This window comes from Megascapheus bottae, chromosome 12, assembly GCF_031878675.1.
Source record: "Megascapheus bottae isolate mThoBot1 chromosome 12, mThoBot2.hap1, whole genome shotgun sequence".
Classification (NCBI taxonomy): domain Eukaryota; kingdom Metazoa; phylum Chordata; class Mammalia; order Rodentia; family Geomyidae; genus Megascapheus; species Megascapheus bottae.
The window spans coordinates 41,083,593-41,104,457 of NC_143520.1; the positions used below are offsets into that span (position 1 = coordinate 41,083,593).

Below are 20,865 nucleotides of genomic sequence, written 5' to 3' on the forward strand. Positions count from 1 at the left end.
AGATACCAAGGTAAGATACTATAACAATATGAGAATAACCAAGGGACAACAAGAGATGAAAATTAACATAGTACATTAAGAACAACAATCACACATTTCTGTGCCTCCCCTATCATTTTCCATATCAGATAAACTTACATGCAAGGCAAAGGGTGCAAAAATCAAAAATAGTAACAGAAGGGAATAAACCAAAGAAAAAATGGAAAGATGAAAATTGTAAACACTACAATTTTTTAAAAATACCCTCTTAACTTCTTAACTACTAGATGGGAAGTGTGCTTAGTGTTTCAGAGTACCATTGTCTCGAAAACTATAGTGCAAATGCGGTTCCCAGAGCGTCATAAGAGATTCCAGTTAGCAACCTTACCTAAGACAAATCAATTAGCCCCAAATGTTTGCAGAGATAATAGCTGCTCACTCTATTCAACTTCATAATACCCCCCTTCCATTTACTAAAGAAAAAATATTGTATGGTCTACATTTTTGGAATTACTGCGTGGTCTGCAAGTCCTTGCATTGCTCAGTTACCATACTATGTTAGAATAATCCTCATTTCCCATGGTGCTCCAAGACAGTATGGAAAGTCAGACAATGAAATGCTATAACTGGCAAAGCAGCACAGTTTTCACTACTCAGAACAATGTCTAGATATGTCACAGGATCTAACCGGAATACATAAAGACTTTTCATCCCATCTACTCACTAGCAGAAGTCTATAGGAGAGGTCATCTTTGTGAAAGGCAGAAGTCCTTCATCTGTTTATGTGGACCCCTGTACATAAAGGAGGGGAAGTCCTTTACCCTGGCCACTTGATGAGGCTTTAGAAGTTAAAAAGGCTCTCCCTCATGTCCTACACCCCAGAGAGAGGGCTGAAATGACAATGTAGCCACCTAGTAGGAACAGATTCAATTTCTCTTGAGCCAAGATCTGATCCTGAGTTCGTTCTAGAACTAGCGGACTGTTTAGGAGTTAATTGATTAAGCTTCATCTGAAATATTTCACTCGCTTAAAAGCTTAAAGTATTTTTAATAGTCATAGTTATCATCAATGTCTTTTTCAAATAACAAAACATTTACCTATCTATTTTGTGATTTATACATTAAATGATCTCCAAAAGGTTTGACAGCTTATTCCCTAGCTGGGCATCATTAATTTTTTTTGTCAGTTGTGGGGCTTGAACTCAGGGCCTGAGCACTGTCCTTGAACTTTCTCAAGGACAGAGCTCTACCACTTGTGCCTCAGCACCATTTCTGGCTTTTTTTCTATGTATGTGGTACCGAGGAATCAAACCTGGGCCTTCGCGCATGCTAGGCAAGCACTCTACCACTAGGCCAGACTGTCAGCCCCCAGCTGGTCATCATTGAAAGGTGATTGGAACATGAGAATTCTGACCTATTAAATGAATTCATTCATTGATAGATTCATAATTTCATAGCATTATTGGAAGGTGATGGAAACTTTTGGAAGTGGAGGTTAAATTGGCAGAAACAGGTCATTAAGCTATATAGTGACCTATAGCTTGTCCTATAGCTTGTCTTAGGCTCTTTCCTTGCTCTCTGGGTACGATTATGTAAACAGGCTACTCTGGCACATGCTCCTGGTATGGTCTTCCACCGTGTACTACAACACCACAGTAATGGAGCCAAGTGACCACGAATTAAAATCTTTGAAACCCTAAATCTAAAATATTTTCACCTGTAAACTGTTTTTCTCAGGCATTTGGAAAAACTGACACAAGTTGATTATTTGTTCTTGCATCTCTTCCTCTGAAAAATATTTCCTGAGGCTTCATTAAGATCCAAAACCAGTATGCCAGGAAAATCTGACAAAATAGAGTTGACTTAAGAAGTAGAACTAGAGGGGCCTGGAGTTTGGCCTAGTGGTTAAAGTGCTTGCCTAGAATGCATGAAGACCCGAGTTCGATTCCTCGGTACCACATACATAGAAAAAAGTCAGAAGTGGTGCTGAGGCTCAAGTGATAGAGCTCTAGCCTTGAGAAAGTCCAAGGACAGTGCTCAGACCCTGAGCTCAAGCCCAGGACCGGCAAAAAAAAAAAAAGAATTAGAATAGATCTTCCTGTGAAATTGTTAGAGATGAGTCTTATCAAAACATAATATTATGTTTCCTTTGAACAGAAAGACATGCTGAATCATTGCTTGACATTTGTCATGATACAAACTCTTCTCCAACTGATATGATGACAGTTATCAAAAATCAAAACATAATATTTCAAAGCATCAGCAGTGGTGAGGTAAGATGTTCCCATTAAAGAAACAAAGTAAAAAAGAAAAGTAAAATGAAACAGAATGGCCTGGGAGTTTGGCCTAATGGTAAAGTGCTTGCCTAACAGACACAAAGCCCTGGGTTCAATTCCTTGGTACCACACACAGAGAAAAAGCCAGAATTGGTGCTGTGGCTCAAGTGGTAGAGCTTGCCTTGAGAAAGTTCTAAGACAATGCCCAGGCCCACTCCATTTGTTTTGTTAGAATGCTTTGTAAAATAATCATGTATAATATGTTAATATATATTGATAGCATCTTTAAATTGTATAATAAAATTTGACATTCTTTTGAGAGTTTATTCTCAAAATAGTAATAAGCTTAGGTATCTCTGAGTCTCGAGTGTGTGTGTGTGTGTGTGTGTGTGTGTGTATTAACAAGTTGGGATTTCTATAACAAAATACTGTATACTGGGAGGCTTATAAGCAAAAAGAACTAATGTTTGGTAATTCTAGAGGCTAGAAGTCCAATATCAAGGTGTTAGCCTGGCTAGATTCTGGTGAAGGCCCTCTCATTCTATCCTCATGTGGGGAGAGGGCTCACTAGCTCTTAATGCTGGTTCTGGGGCTTGAACTTGAGATCTGGGTGTTGTCCCTGAAGTTTTTTATTCAAGACTAGTACTTTACCATGGAGCCATAGCTCTACTTCTGAATTTTGGGTGGTTAGTTAGACATAAGATTCTCATTGTCTTTCTTGCCCAGGCTGGCTTTGAACCATAATCTCCAGATCTCAGCCTCCCAATTACAGGAGTGAGCCACCAGTGCCTGGCTGGGTTTCTTTTATAAGGGCATAAGCCCGTAATGGGGGCTGGCTCCAGTGCTGAAGTGAATCTAAACATTATGACCAGGACAGTGAACCACAGGTGTTCAATTTAGGGCAAACAGAAAGCAGAGTGAATGTACAAGGTGCTAGACACACGATATATATTTCTAAGTCACATGTTCCACCTTCTCTAACCAGCTTTACCTTCTAGTTTCTACCACTTCCTAATGTCCATTCAGTTCTTAATTCATCTATAATGAATCTATCAGTATGATCAAATCACCTCTTAATGACTGAATCTACCAGCCAAGTACTAAGCTTCCCATATGTGAGCCTCTGGGAAGACGTTCATATCCAAATCATAACATCTTTACAAAGATACCACTGTAATATGGCATGATGATATTGGAAGAAGTTATTATGCATGTGTAGAGATACAGATATATGGGAAATCTTTGAACAGAAGGAAAATAGTTCAATTTTTTGTGAACTTAAAACTGCTCTAAAAGTTTTTACTTAAAAAAATAAATAGGAGCAGGTACTGTTGTCTCACACCTGTACTCCTAGCCACCCAGGTAGCTGAGATCTGAGGATTGTGGTTTAAAGCCAGCCTGGGCAGGAAAGTCTGTGAGTCTTTTATCTCCAATAAACTGTTTAGAAAAAGCCAGAAGTGGTATTGTGACTCAAGTGGTAGAGTGCTAGTCTTGAACAAAAGAAGTGCAGGGACAGCGCCCAAGCCAAAGTTAAAGCTCCAGGATGAGCACAAATAAATGACTAAATGTCTGGGAAAAAATTATAAAAAATAAAGTATAATTATACTGTGCAGTTTGCATTACATAGTACAATGCCCATACAATACTATAGTTATAAGTTAGCATTGACTTAGCCAAAACATTAGATTTATTGGAGAAATAGGAGAACTACATAAGAATGTTAAAATGCTGGGGCCAGGAGTTTGATCTCGTGGTAGAGTACTTGCCTAGCATGCACGAAGACCCAGGTTCAATTCCTTGGTACCACATACATAGAAAAAGCTGGAAGTGGTGCAGTGGCTCAAGTGGCAGAGCGCTAGCCTTGAGGGAAAAGCCCAAAGACAGTGCTCAGGCCCTAAATCCAAGTCCCAGGACTGGCAAAAAAAAAAGTTAAATTGCCAACTACTATAATAAGAGGTCAATAGATACTATAATAAAAGATCAATAGTTGATGTCTTTTCTTTTTGTCAGTCCTGGAGCTTGAACTCAGGGTCTAGGCACTGCCCTTGGATACTTTTTGCTCAAGGCTAGCGCTCTGCCACTTGAGCCACAACACCACTTCGGTATATGTGGTATTGAGGAAACAAATCTAGGGCTTCATGTATGCTAGGGGAGCAATCTACCACTTGGCTATGCTCCTGGCCCAGAGGATGTCTTTTTTTAAACATTGAATATGACTATTTTTTCATGATGACATCTTTTCACCAGATTTTGAATTCAGGTCCTTGCACACTTGCTTGGTATTCTATCACTTTAGCCATACTGTCAACCAGGTTTTTTTTTTTTTTTTATTAGTTTGGATATGGAATCATGAACATTTTTCCTGCCTGAGTTGCTTTTGAACCCCAGTTCTCCAGATCTCAGCCTCTTGAGCAACTATGGTAACTTTGAGTCACTAGTGCCTGGCTAATAAATAATCATTATCAAGCTATATGAATGGAAGAAAATACTAGAGAAATTACCTGAAGCTGGGATGTACTTATGTCTGAGGGAAAGGCTAGGGAAGAAAATTCCTTTTGGTTACAAGTCTTTTATAGTTTTTTTTTTTTGAGGTGGGGGTGAGTCACAGGGGCTTGATCTCAAGCTGTCCCTGAGCTCTGACCCTACCCTTGAGCCAAGCCCCACTTCCCATTTTCTAGAGGTTAATTGGAGATAAGAGTCTCAGGTCCTTTTGTGCCCGGGCTGGCTTTGAACCTTCATCCTCAGATCTCAGCCTCCTGAGTAGCTAGGATTGCAGGCATGGGCCACCGCGCCCAGCTACAGTTTAATTTTTCAATGCAGTTTGGTTTTAATACAATTTAAAGTTATGTCAGATTTAAAAATGGTTAAATCAAAAATTTTCTGAGGACATTAGGTAAAATGAATTAGCTTAGTTTAAAATATTATTTGACCTTTTTGTTTTGGCTCATTTATGCCTTCTCCAAACAGGAAATGGCAGAGAGCATTTCACACCCATGGGAAATTGGCAATGTTTGCACATATTTTGCGTACCAGAATGCATCTGGAATCTACTAGATGCTGCTTGAATCTTACAATACCCAGAATATCCCCACAGCAAAGAATTATGTAGCCCCAGATATTAACAGTAGTGAGGTTGAGAAACCTCATTACTAAAAAGCTATAGCTTTTTAACCACTCAGTGGTTGAACTTATGCTCAGCACACTCAAGAGCAGTATTTACTTTCCAGCACATTAAATTCAGCAAAGTCATAGGTTTGTTACACTATTGAAGCTTGTTTTGTGTTTACTTACGAATATCACATAGTAATAAAGTAAACTACCCTAAAGTCATGCATTAGAAATTGATCAACAAGTACTTTGTGACTCATACCTGTAATCCCCGCTACTCTGGAGGGTGAAAACTGGAGGATCAAGGTTCAAAGCCAGCCTGGGGAGAAAAGTCTGTGAGACTCCATCTCCAATTAACCAGCCAAATGCTAATCTAGAGGTATGCCTTAAGTACAATGTTGGCTGTGAGGAAGCAAGCCAAGTAAGCTGGAGGTCCCTAGTTCAAGCCCTAGTGAGAAACTGAGGAACACTCACATTTGCTTTTCATTTGATGGTTCATAGAAGGAATTTTCTTTTAGAAAGGACTCAAAACCCCTTCTTATCAGAGCATTGTTTTCATGAAACTTCAAAACTAGTTTTTAAACTTTCACTCTGCATTTTTCTTATTGCAGTTGAAATGAAGTTTCTTTTTTTTTTTTTTAGGTCAAAATAAATTTCTTCATTATTGGACTTGCCTTTTGTTATCTACTGCTTTCTCTTGGTTTCAATTACATAACCCAAGGTCAGCCTTTGCATTTCAAATGGAGGGTTGTGTCTCGTCTTGCCTGTCTGAAACAGCTGTTTATTGTGTGCAAACTTAAGTAGTGGCCTTGCTTTTATGACTTTTCTCCCAGTCTATTTTCATCTGCAGAGAGTCTTCTTTCCAAATTTAATTGCATGTGACTCCTAGGCTGACTTTTGTCTTCTATGTGTGTGATGGTTTATTGTTTGCAGGTTACACTATTATGTACCCTTTCTCACTCATCTTTCCCTTTCCAGGTAGGTATCTATGGTTTATAAAATCCAGATAGGTTTAAAATTTGCTAACAATTTTTCTATTTCACTCTTTGTTAAGTGTCATTCATTAAGGCATCTAACCACAACTTAGAGCCTCATAATTACTTTTTTTTTTTTGCCAGTCCTGGAGCTTGAACTCAGGGCTTGAGCACTGTTCTTGGGCTTTTTCCTTAAAGCTAATGCTCTGCTACTTGAGCCACAGCACCTCTTTCGGCTTTTCTATGTATGTGGTACTGAGGAATTGAACCCCGGTTTTTGTGCATGATAGGCAAGCATTCTACCACTAAGCCAAACTCCCGGCCCCAATAATTACCATTCTTTAAGAGAAAATTCAGAGCTGCTTAGGGTTTAGAACTTTTTTTCCTATGATTACCTTCAAAGTAGGTCTTACTCTTTATGTCTTTCTTGCTTATGCTGTTTATGATTTTTAGTTAATTTCAGAGGAGGCATTTTGTCTGGCCCTTGCACTTGTGAGATTGTACTTGTGGTTTACACCTGTAATCCTGGATTCTCAGGAGACTGAATTCTGGGTACCGGGGTTTAAACCCACCCAGGAAAATAACTAGAGAATTTTATTTCCAATTAACTAGCAAAAAGCTACAACTGGAGGCATAGTTCAAGTGGTAGAGTTCTAGTTGTGATAAGAGCATGAGGATGTGTTGAAAACTTAATGAGAGCATGGGGCCCTGAGTTCAAGACCCAGTATCAGCACATACACCCATAAAGAACTATTATGAAATTCAGATGTTAATTGCATAGATGTTCATAGCATTGTGTGATAGCAAAAGAATTAAAAACTGCCTAGTAAGCCTGATGGGCTTACATTGTAAGGTATATGGGACCTAGTATAGAAACACTATAATGATTGTATGATAGGTATTTATTGAATAAATGAAACTTTATATTCCTTTAAGTTGATGTTTAATTAATAAATTGCTTATAATGTATACTTCTGTTAGAAAGAAATGAGATTTATTTTGAGTGATTTTTGTGTGTGTGTGTGTGCCAGTCCTCCAGCTTGAACACTGGACCTCAGCACCATCCTTAAACTTTCTCATGGCTAGCACTCTACCACTTGAGCCACAGCACAACTTCCAGCTTTTTCTGTTTATGTGATACCAAGGAACCAAATCCAGGGCTTCATGAATGCTAGGCAAGCACTCAACACTCTACTAGTAATAGGCCACACTCTTGGCCCATTGACTGATGGTTTTGACCAAAAGTCCATTGGACATCAGTGATATGTTTCTTAGTGGCAGAGTTCCAAGGCAGTGCAGGGCTTGTCACAGCAAGTGATACACAGTTCATTTGCTTATCTTTATCTTTTTCCTCTTGAATTTGACTTCTATCTTACTCCCTCAACTTTCTGAGTGTGGGGACACTCATTTATTCTTAGTGAAAAAGCCAGATACAAAATTATATTATAAATTTGGGTGCCAGTGGCTCACACTTATAATTCCAGCTACTCAAGAGGCTGAGATCTGAGGATTGAAGACAGCCTGAGCAGAAAGGTCTGTACAACTTTTTATCTCCAATAAGCTACCAAAAAAAAAAGGGAAGTAGAGCCGTGGATCAAGTGGTAGAGCACTAGTCTTGAGCATGAAAGCTCAGGGATATCAACCAGGCCTGGGTTTAAGTCCCAGGACATCAACCAGGCCTGAGTTTAAGTCCCAGGACTGGCGCTTGAACACACACACACACACACACACACACACACACACACACACACACACACACCACACCTTAAACCAAAAAGTACATGATGGGCCTGGGAATGTGGTAGGATGCTTGCCTAGCATGCATGAAGCCCTGGGTTTAATTCCTCAGTGCCACATAGACAGAAAGAAAGCCAGAAGTGGTGCTGTGGCTCCAATGGTAGAATGCTAGCCTTGAGAAAAAGAAGCTCAGGGTCAGTTTTCAGGCCCTGAGTTCAAGCCCCAGGACTGGCAAAAAAAAATGTATATGATGTAATTAGACTTTCAAATCTTAGGGTTCCTCTTTCTCCTGCAAGGCAAGAATTCTACCATTTAAGCTCATTCCCAAGCCCTTCTTGTTTTATTTTTGAGAGTAGAATCATGTGTTTATATTCTCTCTAGCCTGAATCACCATCCTCCTATATGAACTTTCTATGTATGCTGGGATGGGATGACAAGTGCACACCACTACACTCAGCTATTGGTTTAGAGACATCTTGCTAACATTATTCCCCAGATTGGCCTCTAACCCCTAACTTCTGTCCTCTACTTGTGATACAGGAGTGAATCATTGCACTGGGCCATGAAAGAGGTTTTCTATGTTACAGTGGTTGATTTTGAGATATTGGAATACAGATCTCTTGCTATAAAAAAAATAAATGTTTATATATTTTTTACCAGGCCTGGGGCTTGCACTTAGGGCCTAAACACTATCCTTGGGCTTTCCTCGAGGCTAGCCCTCTACCACTTGAGCCACAGCACACTTCCAGCTTTTTCTACACTTGAAATATGAACTGTGGCATAAAATTAAAGTATAACAATTAGGTTCTTATGATTGTATTCCTAAAAGTATTTTCAATGATAGGATAAATGGAGGGTTTTATTTCTTTTTTTATGATAACTATAATGAACAAAAAAGAATTTTCCAAACTGTGTTGGGAACTGATGAATGGAATATCAGAGACTTTTTGTAACAAGCCACTTTTCTGAACTGTCAAATGACAGGCTTCAGCATTCCTTTAGAGTGTTCAGAGTATATTTTATAAATCAAGCTGGTTTTCAACTTTGTTTTTCAGTATAAAGATTATTTTCTAGAGAGAAAATTAGGAAGTTGGGAAAACTGTGGGCCATGAACTTATCAAAAAGCCATCATAGTGCAAACTCTAACAGGCTTTGGTGGCTCTTTCAATCCAAAATTCTATCTGTAGCTTCCACAAGGGGAGGGGATTTCCACCTTCCCTATTTGTAGCCATGTCCCGGGGGGGGGGGGGGTTATGGAAAAGATAATGCTCCTTTGGGGTTGTTCACTGTGACTGTGGCTGAAGGATTCTTTCCAGTTACTTGTCTACATGGAAGCGGTAGCAGCTGGGTGTTGCAATGATAAAAATATAAAATATTGGATTTCTATGTGTCTATATGATTTCCACTTTGATCTTTATTTTTGGTTTATTCAATTAATCATGATTGCAACTGTCTGAGTCCAGTTTCTCTAGGGGCAAAGCCTTGCCCATTACTTTAGTCTAAATGACTTTATCCAATTTTAAAGGAACCCACAGCACAGAATATTAGCCTTGAAACCTCAGCATTTACCCTGTCAGTGAAAGAGAATGCTGCAAAACTGAGATTTTTCTTTTATGATATTGCAGGACTTTTTTGACCAGGACGATGACCGCAGTGACTCCATATTGATTAGTAAAGAAGGAAAGGCTGGGGGTGCAGGACAAGACTGGCCACCTAAGACAGATGGTAAACAACTTTGTCCTTGACTTATTTGCAAAGATAGCATTGACTACTGGGTTTCTCCTTTAATTTCAGAAGCGCTTAGGCAATGCAGAAGAGCACAGAAAGAGGAAGATCAAAACCTCTCAGTATTCTACCTTTAGCCCTATGTGAATCAGTGAGTCTTAGCAACATTCCTCTGCCCACATAGGAAACCTTCTCCTGGTTCTACTCTCTGTATGCCAGCTCAGCCAGCCATTCTCCATTCTTTTACTTTTCATCTAATAATTTCCTTTCCTCATCCTCTTTCCTTGCGGAATCTTCAATCGACTCCAGGAATCTGTTTTTCCCTAGAGCTAAATATTTCTCTATCTGCCACCAACAGTTCCTGAGGTGCTGGTTTCCTTGACAGGAATTGAAAAAATGAACTCATGAGAAAGCCCCAAGCCTCAGTGTCTGATTCTCTAAGAATCAGGCATTTTCCCAGAATAATACCTTTTTAAAAATATGGTTATCAGGGCCGGGAGTTTGGCCTAGTGGTTAAAGTGCTTGCCTAGCATGCATGAAGACCCGGGTTCGATTCCTCGGTACCACATACATAGAAAAAAGCCGGAAGTGGTGCTGAGGCTCAAGTGGTAGAGCTCTAGCCTTGAGAAAGTCCAAGGACAGTGCTCAGGCCCTGAGCTCAAGCCCAGGACTGGCCAAAAAAAAAAAAATATATGGTTATCCTGCAACATCCCTAAGCTTCCTTTGGAGATCAAAAGATATTTGGAGATTCTTGCTTCACAAAATAATCACAGTGTTTACATTTTTCTATAATCTATATAACCTTTTTAAGTTAAATGTTTATTTGAAGTGTTTCAGTGTTGCCCTGGCAATTTTCTGGCTTCCATCTGAACACCCCAGGGAAGCTGCCCTCTTCGTTAGCTGTTTTTCTCATTCCTTTGTCCCTCCCTGAAGGCTGTGTACTTGCCTCACTTCTGTCTCCTTGGGGCTACTGCCCTGTCTTGGGCAGTCTCCTGTTTCTTCCTTTCTCAAATTCACTAGAATCTCTTCTCTGGCTAAGGACAGTGACTACCTTAGCAATGATTAAAATTATGAACACTATTAAGCCTGGGAAGGGTAATTAACATAAACAAATCCTGGTCCCCTCCTAAATAGACCTTGTTGTCTACCTTTGATTTTCATAAACTTCAAAGTCAAATTTTCAGAAATGTCATGAACACCTAATCATATTCCTAACTGCTCTACAAGAGGTAAAATACCTATTCAGCTCAGCCCGAACATGACTGGCCATTTGAGGTGCTAGTCATTCTTTTAAAATTGATTTGTAGTACTTTGAGTAATAGATACAATATTATAATAATTCATACAGCACCTTCAGTGTGTTCTTACAGGTTTTAAGTCTTAGTAAGTTTATAAATTTCTTAAAAAAACAATGATTTTTCTAATAAACTTTCTCGTTAGTGATGAACTTCAACTGAGTTCTTCTTCTTCTTTTTTTTTTTTTTTTGGCCAGTCCTGTGCTTGAGCTCAGGGCCTGAGCACAGTCCTTGGACTTTCTCAAGGCTAGAGCTCTTCCGGCTTTTTTTCTATGTAGGTGGTACTGAGGAATCGAACCTGGGTCTTTGTGCATGCTAGGCAAGCACTGTACCACTAGGCCAAACTCTCAGCCCCTGATTTATTCTTTTTCCATCACAGATTTTGAAGTAAAAGGGTTGTAAGCAGTCTTGTGCATTTTTTGAAATATCAATGTCTCTTTAAATATCAAGTTAATCACTTTAAGTGCTATTTACCTGTTATTAAAGTTTAAAATGCTCACATACTTAAGCATATGACATATGACTATTTTTCTGTTGTAGAAATGCAATGATATTTACATTTGTTCATAATAATATTTATTCTATTAAAAAAGGAACATCATATCTGGGCACTGGTGGCTCACACCTACAATCTTAACTATTCAGGAGGCTGACAACTGAGGGTTGTTGTTCAAAGCCAGCCCGGGCAGGGAAGTCCATGAAACTCTTCAATTAACCACCAGAAAACTAGAAGTGGCACTTTGGTTTAAAGTGGTAGAGCCTTGAGTACAAAAGAGCTCAGGAATAGGCCCTGAGTTTAAGCCCTATGATTGGAAAAAAAAAATAGGGGAGGGGGAGACATTGCTAATTAAAATAAATATAAAGAGCAAATTTCTAATGGTAGTGTGCTTGCCTAATGCTTGCAAAGCTTTGAATTTGATTCATAACACTGTAATCAATCAATATCAAACTACTACAGAATTGACTCAGTCCAGCCAAGCTGCCATAAAGAAATTCTGCAGACGAGGTGCTAAGATAACATTTATTTTCTCATAACTCTATAGGGTAAAAGTTTAAGATCAAGGTTCAAAGAACACATGTACTTATGCACATGACATGTTTCATAGATTAATTTTAGATAGGGGTACCTTTTTGATCTGCAGAAAGTTTGTATGCTCTCATATTACCTTTCTGTGAGAGAACAAGAACAAAATTAGAGAGAGAGAGAGAGAGAGAGAGAGAGAGAGAGAGAGAGAGAGAGAGAGAGAGAGAGAGGGAGGGAGGGAGGGAGGGAGGGAGGGAGGGAGGGAGGGAGGGAGGGAGAGAGAGCAAGAGAGAGAGCGCACTTTGGGGTCTTTTCTTCTTTTTTTTTTTTTGCCAGTCCTGGGCTTGAGTTCAGGGCCTGAGCACTGTACTTGGGCTTTCTCAAGGCTAGAGCTCTACCACTTGAGCCTCAGCACCACTTCCGGCTTTTTTTTTTTGTATGTATGTGGTACCAATAATCGAACCCCGGTCTTTGCATGCTAGGCAAGCACTTTAACCCCTAGGCCAAACTCCCAGCCCTGGGGTCTTTTCTTATACGGACACTGATCCTATTCCATCAAGACATCAAATAACTAATTTCTTTTGCAAAGGCCCATTTCCAAATAGAGCCATGCTGGGGATAAAGGATTCAATGTGTGAGTTTTAGAAGGACACAGATATTCCAGCCTGTAGCAGGAAGACTGTTGTATTATTAGAAAGAATTCCTATGACTACATATGAAAAATGGTTATTACTGACCCCCAAAATCATACCGCTGGTGCCATGAACAGGGAGCTACTGTCATTATTAACTGAAGGATACTTTCCCTCACTGAAATCCATATAGCACAAAGAATGCCTGCACCTTATCTTTTTATTTATTTTTTTAAATTCATTTGTGTCAATTGTGGGGCTTGAACTCTGAACCTAGGCTCTGTCCCTGAGCCTTTAGCTCAAGGCTAGTTCTCTACCACTTGAGCCACAATACCACTTCCTATTTCTGGTGGTAAATTGGAAATTAGAGTCTGGTGGACTGGCTTTGAACCATGATCCTCAGATCTCAGCCTCCTAAGTAGTAGGATTATAGGTGTGAGCCAACAGTGTGGGACTTATTTACTTTTTAAAGTGTATAAAAACCTCAAAATGACTTTATTCAATGAGTTTTAAGGGATTTCTGTCATATAATCTCTTTCCCTCCCTTCTTTCCTCTTTCTTTCCCTCATTTTTTTTCCTTCTCTCTATTCTTGCACCTTTCAAAAATAATTTTAAGGGCTAGGATGTAGCTCAGGGCCTGGGCACTGTCCTTGGACACTTTTTGCTCAAGGCTAGCACTCTGCCTCTCGAGCTACAGCACCACTTCTGGATTTTTCTGTGTATGTGGTATCAAGGAATCAAACACAGGGCTCTGTGCATGCTAGGCCAGTATTCTACTACTAGGACACACTCCCAGCTCCTCAATCAATCAATCTAGATAGAATATAGCAGAATCTTCAAATAGAACAAGAAGACAATAATTTTTCCTCATTGAACAAATTAGACTGGACCAGATTTTAAGTTCCTATTTTAATAATAGCTATAGCACTAACAATAAATTAATGGTCATTTAAACTTTTTATGAATATCATTTTGAGCTCTTCTGTGAAGAAAATGTACTGGCTATATTGGAATATTGCTTTTTAATTTCTTTCAATGGTTAACACTTTCTGACACTTAATTTACACTTTCTTTGTGAAAAATGTAATCCGTGCTTAAAAACTGAAGTGCTTTATAAACAAAGCTTCATGTTTTCTGACCTACTGGTTTGGAGACCTTATCTACTGCTCCTTAGCCACTCATTGTTTAAGAGACAGAACAAAGAGAACATTGATATGTTTCTAAATAATTTCAGTCAGTACAGTCTAGAATTGGTCTTTATCTTCACATTTAGTCCCAACGATTAGGATGACAGGCATGAGTGCTTAACTAATTCTAAAAAGGCAGACATTCCTGATACGTGCTTATTGTCTCTGTCCCTTAGTTTGAAAAAGAAATCAGCCTTGGAGCACATTAAATGTACCTAATACTTTCTGGATTGAGTAGTTCTCCATAATTTTGAAAGTAGAGTCATTTTTAAGTATCTACTCATGTGAATATTATTTTCTAACTTCCATCACACAGCATTAAGTGCATCTAGTATTTGTCCAAGACCATCTTTTTCATCACAGTATAGTTATTAGCGATGTAGGATTTGTTCACCATAACATGCCAGCTAGGTTTGTATACTCAAGGATGATGGCAGAGCTGTTATGGAAGACATCCATCTTCCTTTCAAATTGTAGAGTGACCTTGAGCATGTCGACCAGATTCATGACTATCAATTTCTTTGTCTCTAAAATGAAGAGTTTGGATCAGAGGACCTCTAAGTTCCCTCCAGCTCTGTAATTTCAAGCCTCTCATTTTATACTACATTGTGAGTTGATAGGCTCTTTGAAAAGTTAAAAAATAAAACCGACCCTTTCAAGGGAACTTCATTTTAACAGAGGCATTCCTTGATATTGTATAATCTTAGAAAACATTCAATCAAGCTGTCTTATTTGAAGAGCAAAGGAAACCAAAGCTAGATGTATTTTTATGGTACCAAAAAATGTAAGGTTGGCCAACAAAGATAGAAAATATATTATTTTTTTTTTACCAATTGTAAGTAAAATGTTTTTCCTGGCCATTTTTTTTGTAATGTACTAGCCTCAATAAATGACATAGATATAGATCCTGGAGTGTGGCCTAGTGATAGAGTGCTTGCCTAGCATGCATATAACTCTAATGCTTCCTATATATTAGATAAAATATCCAAAGTCCTTTAAGAATAATTCTAGTAAATGAGTTGGTATTGATGATTGTTGCTGATGACAACTGTAAGCAACTTTTTCCAGGCCACCATGACTTCTAGACCCAGATCTGAATTACTTCCTTTCCTTATCCTTGTGATAAGAAAAGTATTCCATCAGTGGAGCTCATACAATCATTGCTCCTTCAGATATATGCAGGCATATGTAGAATGACCAAACGATTCTGACAAATATAAGCATAAAGAAGGAAACTAGGACAAACATCACATTCTGCTGGAATGACACTCCTCCATGCTCCCACAACCCTGAACGTTTCTATCACAACGTTTACTGTCTCACAGCAACTTCTTTTTTCTTTTGGGTTGTCTGCCCTAGAGATGTAGCTGTACTGTGTTAACTTCTATTTCCTTATCCCAAAGCCCTGGGTTTGACATATAATCAAACAAAAGTTGATTGAATGGGGGAGAAGCCCAAAGACCTAGTTTAGAGTGGCTCACACTAACTTTTTGACATAAATTTGCTGAACATGATATATGATAAGAAAGTTGGAACTTTTCATCTAAATGTTATGCTGGGAATCCTTTTGTGGAATTAAACAAGATATGGCCAAAGTTACAAATACAAGCAAGTTACTTTAGGACTACATAAATTCTCAGTTAGGGCCAGGAGTGTAGCCTAGTGGTTGAGTGCTTGCCTTGCATGTACAAAGCCATAGGTTCGATTCCTTAGTACCATATACACAGAAAAACTAGAAGTGGTGCTGAGACTCAAGTGGTAGAGCACTAGCCTCGAGAAAGCCTAAAGAACAGTGCCCAGGCCCCGAGTTCAAGCCCAGGACTACCCCCAAAAAAGTTATCTCAATTAATGCTACAGTAGTCCTGTGATCACAGGAAGTCTTATCACTTCCACTTCATAGGAGGAAGACATTGTCTTCACTCAGAAGACAGCACTCTGTCTTTCTCTGTCTCTCTCTCTTCTATTTATTTAAATATTTTTCTTTAATAAGTACAATACTTTATTACAAAGGGATTTTCTTTTTGCTTTTTAACAAAGCATTTATTTAGAACCTATCATAGGAAGTGGCTTTAGGGGTAGAGCTCCAGTCTTGAGCAAAAAAACTAACAGTAGAGCACCCAGGTTTTGAATTCAAGCCCCAATATAGGCACAAAAATATAAGTAAATAAATAAATAAATATTATTTTAAAAGTAGAACTACCATATAAAAGACAGGAAAAGTACATAAGTGAATATACCTCAGCCTATTACGACCATCTATTCTCTAATTTTTTAAGAACAGATTTCCCAAATGGTCAGGGATAAAATACCATTCATTCTTACTACTGGAAATAATTGTTCTCTTTTTCCTTCTATTTGTGTCATGAATTTCTACAGATGTTGAGGTAATTGTGACTTTTCCAAGAGATTACCCCCAAGAAATAAGCCAAGAGGATATGAAAGAAAGCAAGTAAGGAATGTATACTTTCAGGTGTTTGATTGGGATATAATTATGAAGGAGTAATATTTATATGGCATCTTGCATGTTTAGTGATTCAAATAACACCCTAAAGCCAGAGTCAGGATAAATACTATGTGGCTGGATCAAATTATAGATGTTTTAGGCTTTGTGGTAATACAGTCTTTGTTGTAATGGTTTAACTATACACTTAGTACAATTACTTCTTTAAAGAAATAATGAACAATACCCAAACAAGTTGTGTTCCATTATTACTACAAAGACAAGCTTACGGTCAGTTTTGGCCCCAGCATCAGAATTATGTCCACCTTACTCCAAAACAGAACTATCTAAAATGAAGTTTGGTAGCCCCTTGACCTGGCCATGATGAAGTCAGTGTAGAACTTGAGGATGACCATTTAAAATAATTTGGCAATGTAATCTGTATGTTGGTCAGAAAACAAAAAGAAAGTACTTTGCCTCACATATTTTAAATTATTCCTTTAGCTTTATGGCATTCATTTTTATTATATTTTACAAAAAAATGTCATTCCACAATGAATTGGAAAACTTGAAAACCAGTCCTTCAGTAAAGACAGTTTGAGAAATACTTGGCTGGTCTATGTCTTTGGAGATGCAAGGTACAACTTCTGTACCTACCCTTTGTCCCAGGTCTAGGCTGACAACCAAGTTGTTAACACATCAGCTTTGGGGGTACACTCTAGATTCAAACTATAGCAGTAACTATTTCCCTCCTTTTAGCCAGATAACTTCAGAGCATCCAGAATGGGAACAAATACATTCTGTTTCTTTCCCAAATGAAATGGAGATGGCAGATGTTGAGGTGAAAACACTGACCATGCCCTTTCTTCTAAAAAAACAAGAAAGTTCCAAGGAGCTCTACAATGTGAACTTGGGCTCTTTGCTGCCCAGACCTTGCTTGGAACCAAACATCTCCAAGTCTGTAACCAGAGAAGAGACTCCTAATTTTCTCAAGGTGCAGCAAAGAAAATCAGAAGGTAAGTCAAACATTTAATCCCACAGTGATTTCTTTATTACTTTGCTCAACTAACATTTGTTTATTATACCAAAACCTTACTGTAAATGCTAGAGAAACTTCAGTGAACAGGATGTAATATATCTTGTGGAACTCAGTATAAATGTACATTTCTATTTTATAATGTATCCTAAATAAATACATCCACATATTTATGTATTTATTTATACATATTCACACATATGTACAGAGTTTTTTAAACACTTAAGTCAGTGCTGTTTTATTCCTTTATGTCATTTTATTATTATTATTACTTTTTGCCAATCCTGGGCTTGAGCTCAGGGCCTAAGCACTGTCCCTGGACTTTCTCAAGGCTAGAGCTCTACCACTTGAGCCTAAGCAACTCTTCCGGGTTTTTTCTATGTATGTGGTAATGAGGAATGGAACCTGGGTCTTCCTGTATGCTAGGCAAGCATTCTACCACTAGGCCAAACTCCAGGCCCCTCATTTTCATTATTTTATTTTTTAATTTATGCATATTTGTAGTATGAAGGGGATTTATTTGGTTGTTTCCATCCAGCACATACAGTATACTCCATGCAAGTTCACCACATCCTTTGTCAGCTTGCCTTTCTCCTTCTCTCCTTCTCCTCTTTTGAGGAACTATTTGGTGGCTTTCATTCTGTTCTTTTCATGTATATGTATGTGACATCATTCACTCTTCTTCATCCCTTGGCATCTCCTTTTTCTCCCTCCCCTTGGACAGTCTCCCTTTTAAGACAGGATTATGTTATATGTTGCACTTGGTAATTCCAATACCTAAAATCTTTGATGAGTTCATCTATTGTGTCTAGTTCTACTGACTCGTTTTCCTGTTGTTTTCTGAATACTTAAAAATTAAAGCTCATATCTTTGGGCTCTACACTAAGGATAGCTTATACCAAAAGGTTTTGAGTTTCCTTTTGCTAGGTAGCAGGGTTTCCACCTTAGTTTCCATCCTGAATCCCCAAGTGAATGTGACAATCTACAAAACATCTTCCAATTACATTGAGCCCATGTCTTATTTACCAGAGATCAGTACCAATACCAGCCTTTTCTTATAATAGGATTATGTTGTCTTTAGTATTTGCCATTGACCTTAGCCCTTCAATCTAAATCTCCAGGTATAAACCCATAGGTTACATTTATTGGCTTTTTTTAATAAGAAAAACTACACTCCCAAAGAACTATAAGGCATCTTTCCAAACAAAGAAAAAATACAATACTTGCATGATTTTAGAGATAAATATGACATAAATGAATTTTGAATGAACAGTGCTTTCAGACTTAAAAAAATTACCACACTAAGTCAGGCACAGTGGCTTATGCCTGTAATCCTAGCTACTCAGGAGTCTGAGATCTCAGGATCATGGTTCAAAGCCAGCCCACACACTAAAGTCCCAGAGACTCTTATCTCCAATTAATCCCTAGAGAATGGGAAGTGGGGCTGTGGTTCAAGGGTTGGCCCAGAGTTCAAGCCCCATGAGACACACACACAAGAAGAAGAAGAAGAAGAAGAAGAAGAAGAAGGAGGAGGAGGAGGAGGAGGAGGAGGAGGAGGAGGAGGAGGAGGAGGAGGAGGAGGAGGAGGAGGAGGAGGAGGAGGAGAAGGAGAAGGAGAAGGAGGAGAAGGAGAGGAAGGAAAAAAGAAAGGAAGAAAGGAAGAAAGAAAAGAAAGAAAGCCTGGTACCACAAAGCTACACCTTTAGCCCCTTCCCCCATCACCACTTCCATATATTCCTTCATCTTGCAAAGCAACTCTGGGCCTAATGAAAAGTAAATCGCTATACAGTATTGTGGCTCATACCTGTAATTCTAGCTACTCAGGAGATGAAATCAAGGTTGGATCAAGGTTTGAAGCCAGCTCTAGCAGGAAAGTCTATGAACTATGTATAGAGGGGTTACAGTTACATTCGTCAGGTAGTAGGTACATTACTTCTCACATATTGATAACCCCTTCTCATGTTTTTGTCCCTATTTCCCTCCCCCATATCCCCTTCTAATCATCTTGTTTTTCCCCTTCCCTTTCCAATTTCAAATAAACGTATATACAATATACTGGATAACAAAGTCAGATACAGTAACACTATGAGATTAACCAAAGGGCAAAAAGGAAAACATTAAGAACAACAATCATACAAGATAAAGCTCTTGTTTCCATATCCTAGAGATTCTTTCATTTAGTCTCATGCTATATGACCTTTTATACCTAGGTTTTGAGCTATTGTAATCCTCTGCTAGGAGAGTTCTAGATGTGTACTAATTTTTACAAATGAGGGAAAGCATTGAGCCTATGTTCCTTTGGATCTGGCTTACCTCATTTAATATGATTTTTTTTTCCAAGTTTTTCCATTTTCTTACGAATGGGATGATGTCATTCTTTCTTTCTTTTTTTTTTTTTTTGCCAGTCCTGGGCTTGGGCTCAGGGCTTGAGCACTGTCCTTGGACTTTCTCAAGGCTAGAGCTCTACCACTTGAGCCTCAGCACCACTTCCGGCTTTTTTCTATGTATGTGGTACCGAGGAATCGAACCCGGGTCTTCATGCATGCTAGGCAAGCACTTTAACCACTAGGCCAAACTCCCGGCCCCTGATGTCATTCTTTCTGATGGCAGTATAGCATTCCATTGTGTTTAAGTACCACATCTTCTTAATCCAATCATCTACAGAAGGACATCTGGTTGGTTCCATATCTGTGCTATGGTAAATAATGTTGCAATAAACATCATTGTGCTAGAAGTCTACCAGCTTCTTGTGGCCAGTCAATCACCCAAAAACTGGAAGTAGAGATGTGGCTCAAGTGTAAGAGCACCAGCCTTGAATGAATAAGCTAAGAGGCAAGGAATGTAGCTTGGCTAACATGCAGGAAGCTCTGGGTTTGATTCCTTATTACCACATAAACACAAAACATGAAATTGCTTTAAAAAAAAAAAAAAAGCTAAGGGGACAGTGCCCAAGCCTTTAGTTTAAGCCCCATTCCCAACACAACACATACACACACACACACACACACACACACACACACGTAACTCTATATTCCCTTCTCCCTAGAGAGTTTTGATAGTCAGTATCCTAGTGACTGTCTCAATATGAATTGACTAATTTAATCTTCTTTCATTTAAGTGAAACCACACAATATTTGTGTGTATATGTTGGTAGCAGGACTTGAACTCAGAGTCTCATGTTCTTGCTCTTGCTTGACAAGTAAGCTACTTGGGAAACTGAGGCAGAAGAGTTATAAGTTTGAGGTCAACCTGGACTACCTAGTAAGACCTGTCTTGAAATAAAAAATAAGGGCCGGAGTTTAGCCTAGTGGTAAAGTGCTTGCCTAGCATGCTCAAAGGCCTGGGTTTGATCCCAAGGTACTATACACATAGAAAAAGCTACAAGTGGGCTGGGAATTTGGCCTAGTGGTAGAGTGCTTGCCTAGCATGCATGAAGACCCGGGTTCGATTCCTC

The 20,865-nt window shown here is 38.8% G+C and overlaps 1 protein-coding gene across 1 annotated transcript in view; it reads left to right on the forward strand.

Moving 5' to 3' along the window:
* The window catches only part of Map3k19 (mitogen-activated protein kinase kinase kinase 19), a 53,052-nt gene that overhangs the window by 12,098 nt on the left and 20,089 nt on the right, over positions 1-20,865 (forward strand). Inside the window, exons 5-8 of the mRNA XM_090343134.1 lie at positions 2,136-2,251; positions 9,699-9,798; positions 16,312-16,384; positions 17,135-17,391. Of these exons, the coding sequence (XP_090199260.1) occupies positions 2,136-2,251; positions 9,699-9,798; positions 16,312-16,384; positions 17,135-17,391 (546 nt within the window). The remainder of the gene's footprint in view (positions 1-2,135; positions 2,252-9,698; positions 9,799-16,311; positions 16,385-17,134; positions 17,392-20,865) is intronic.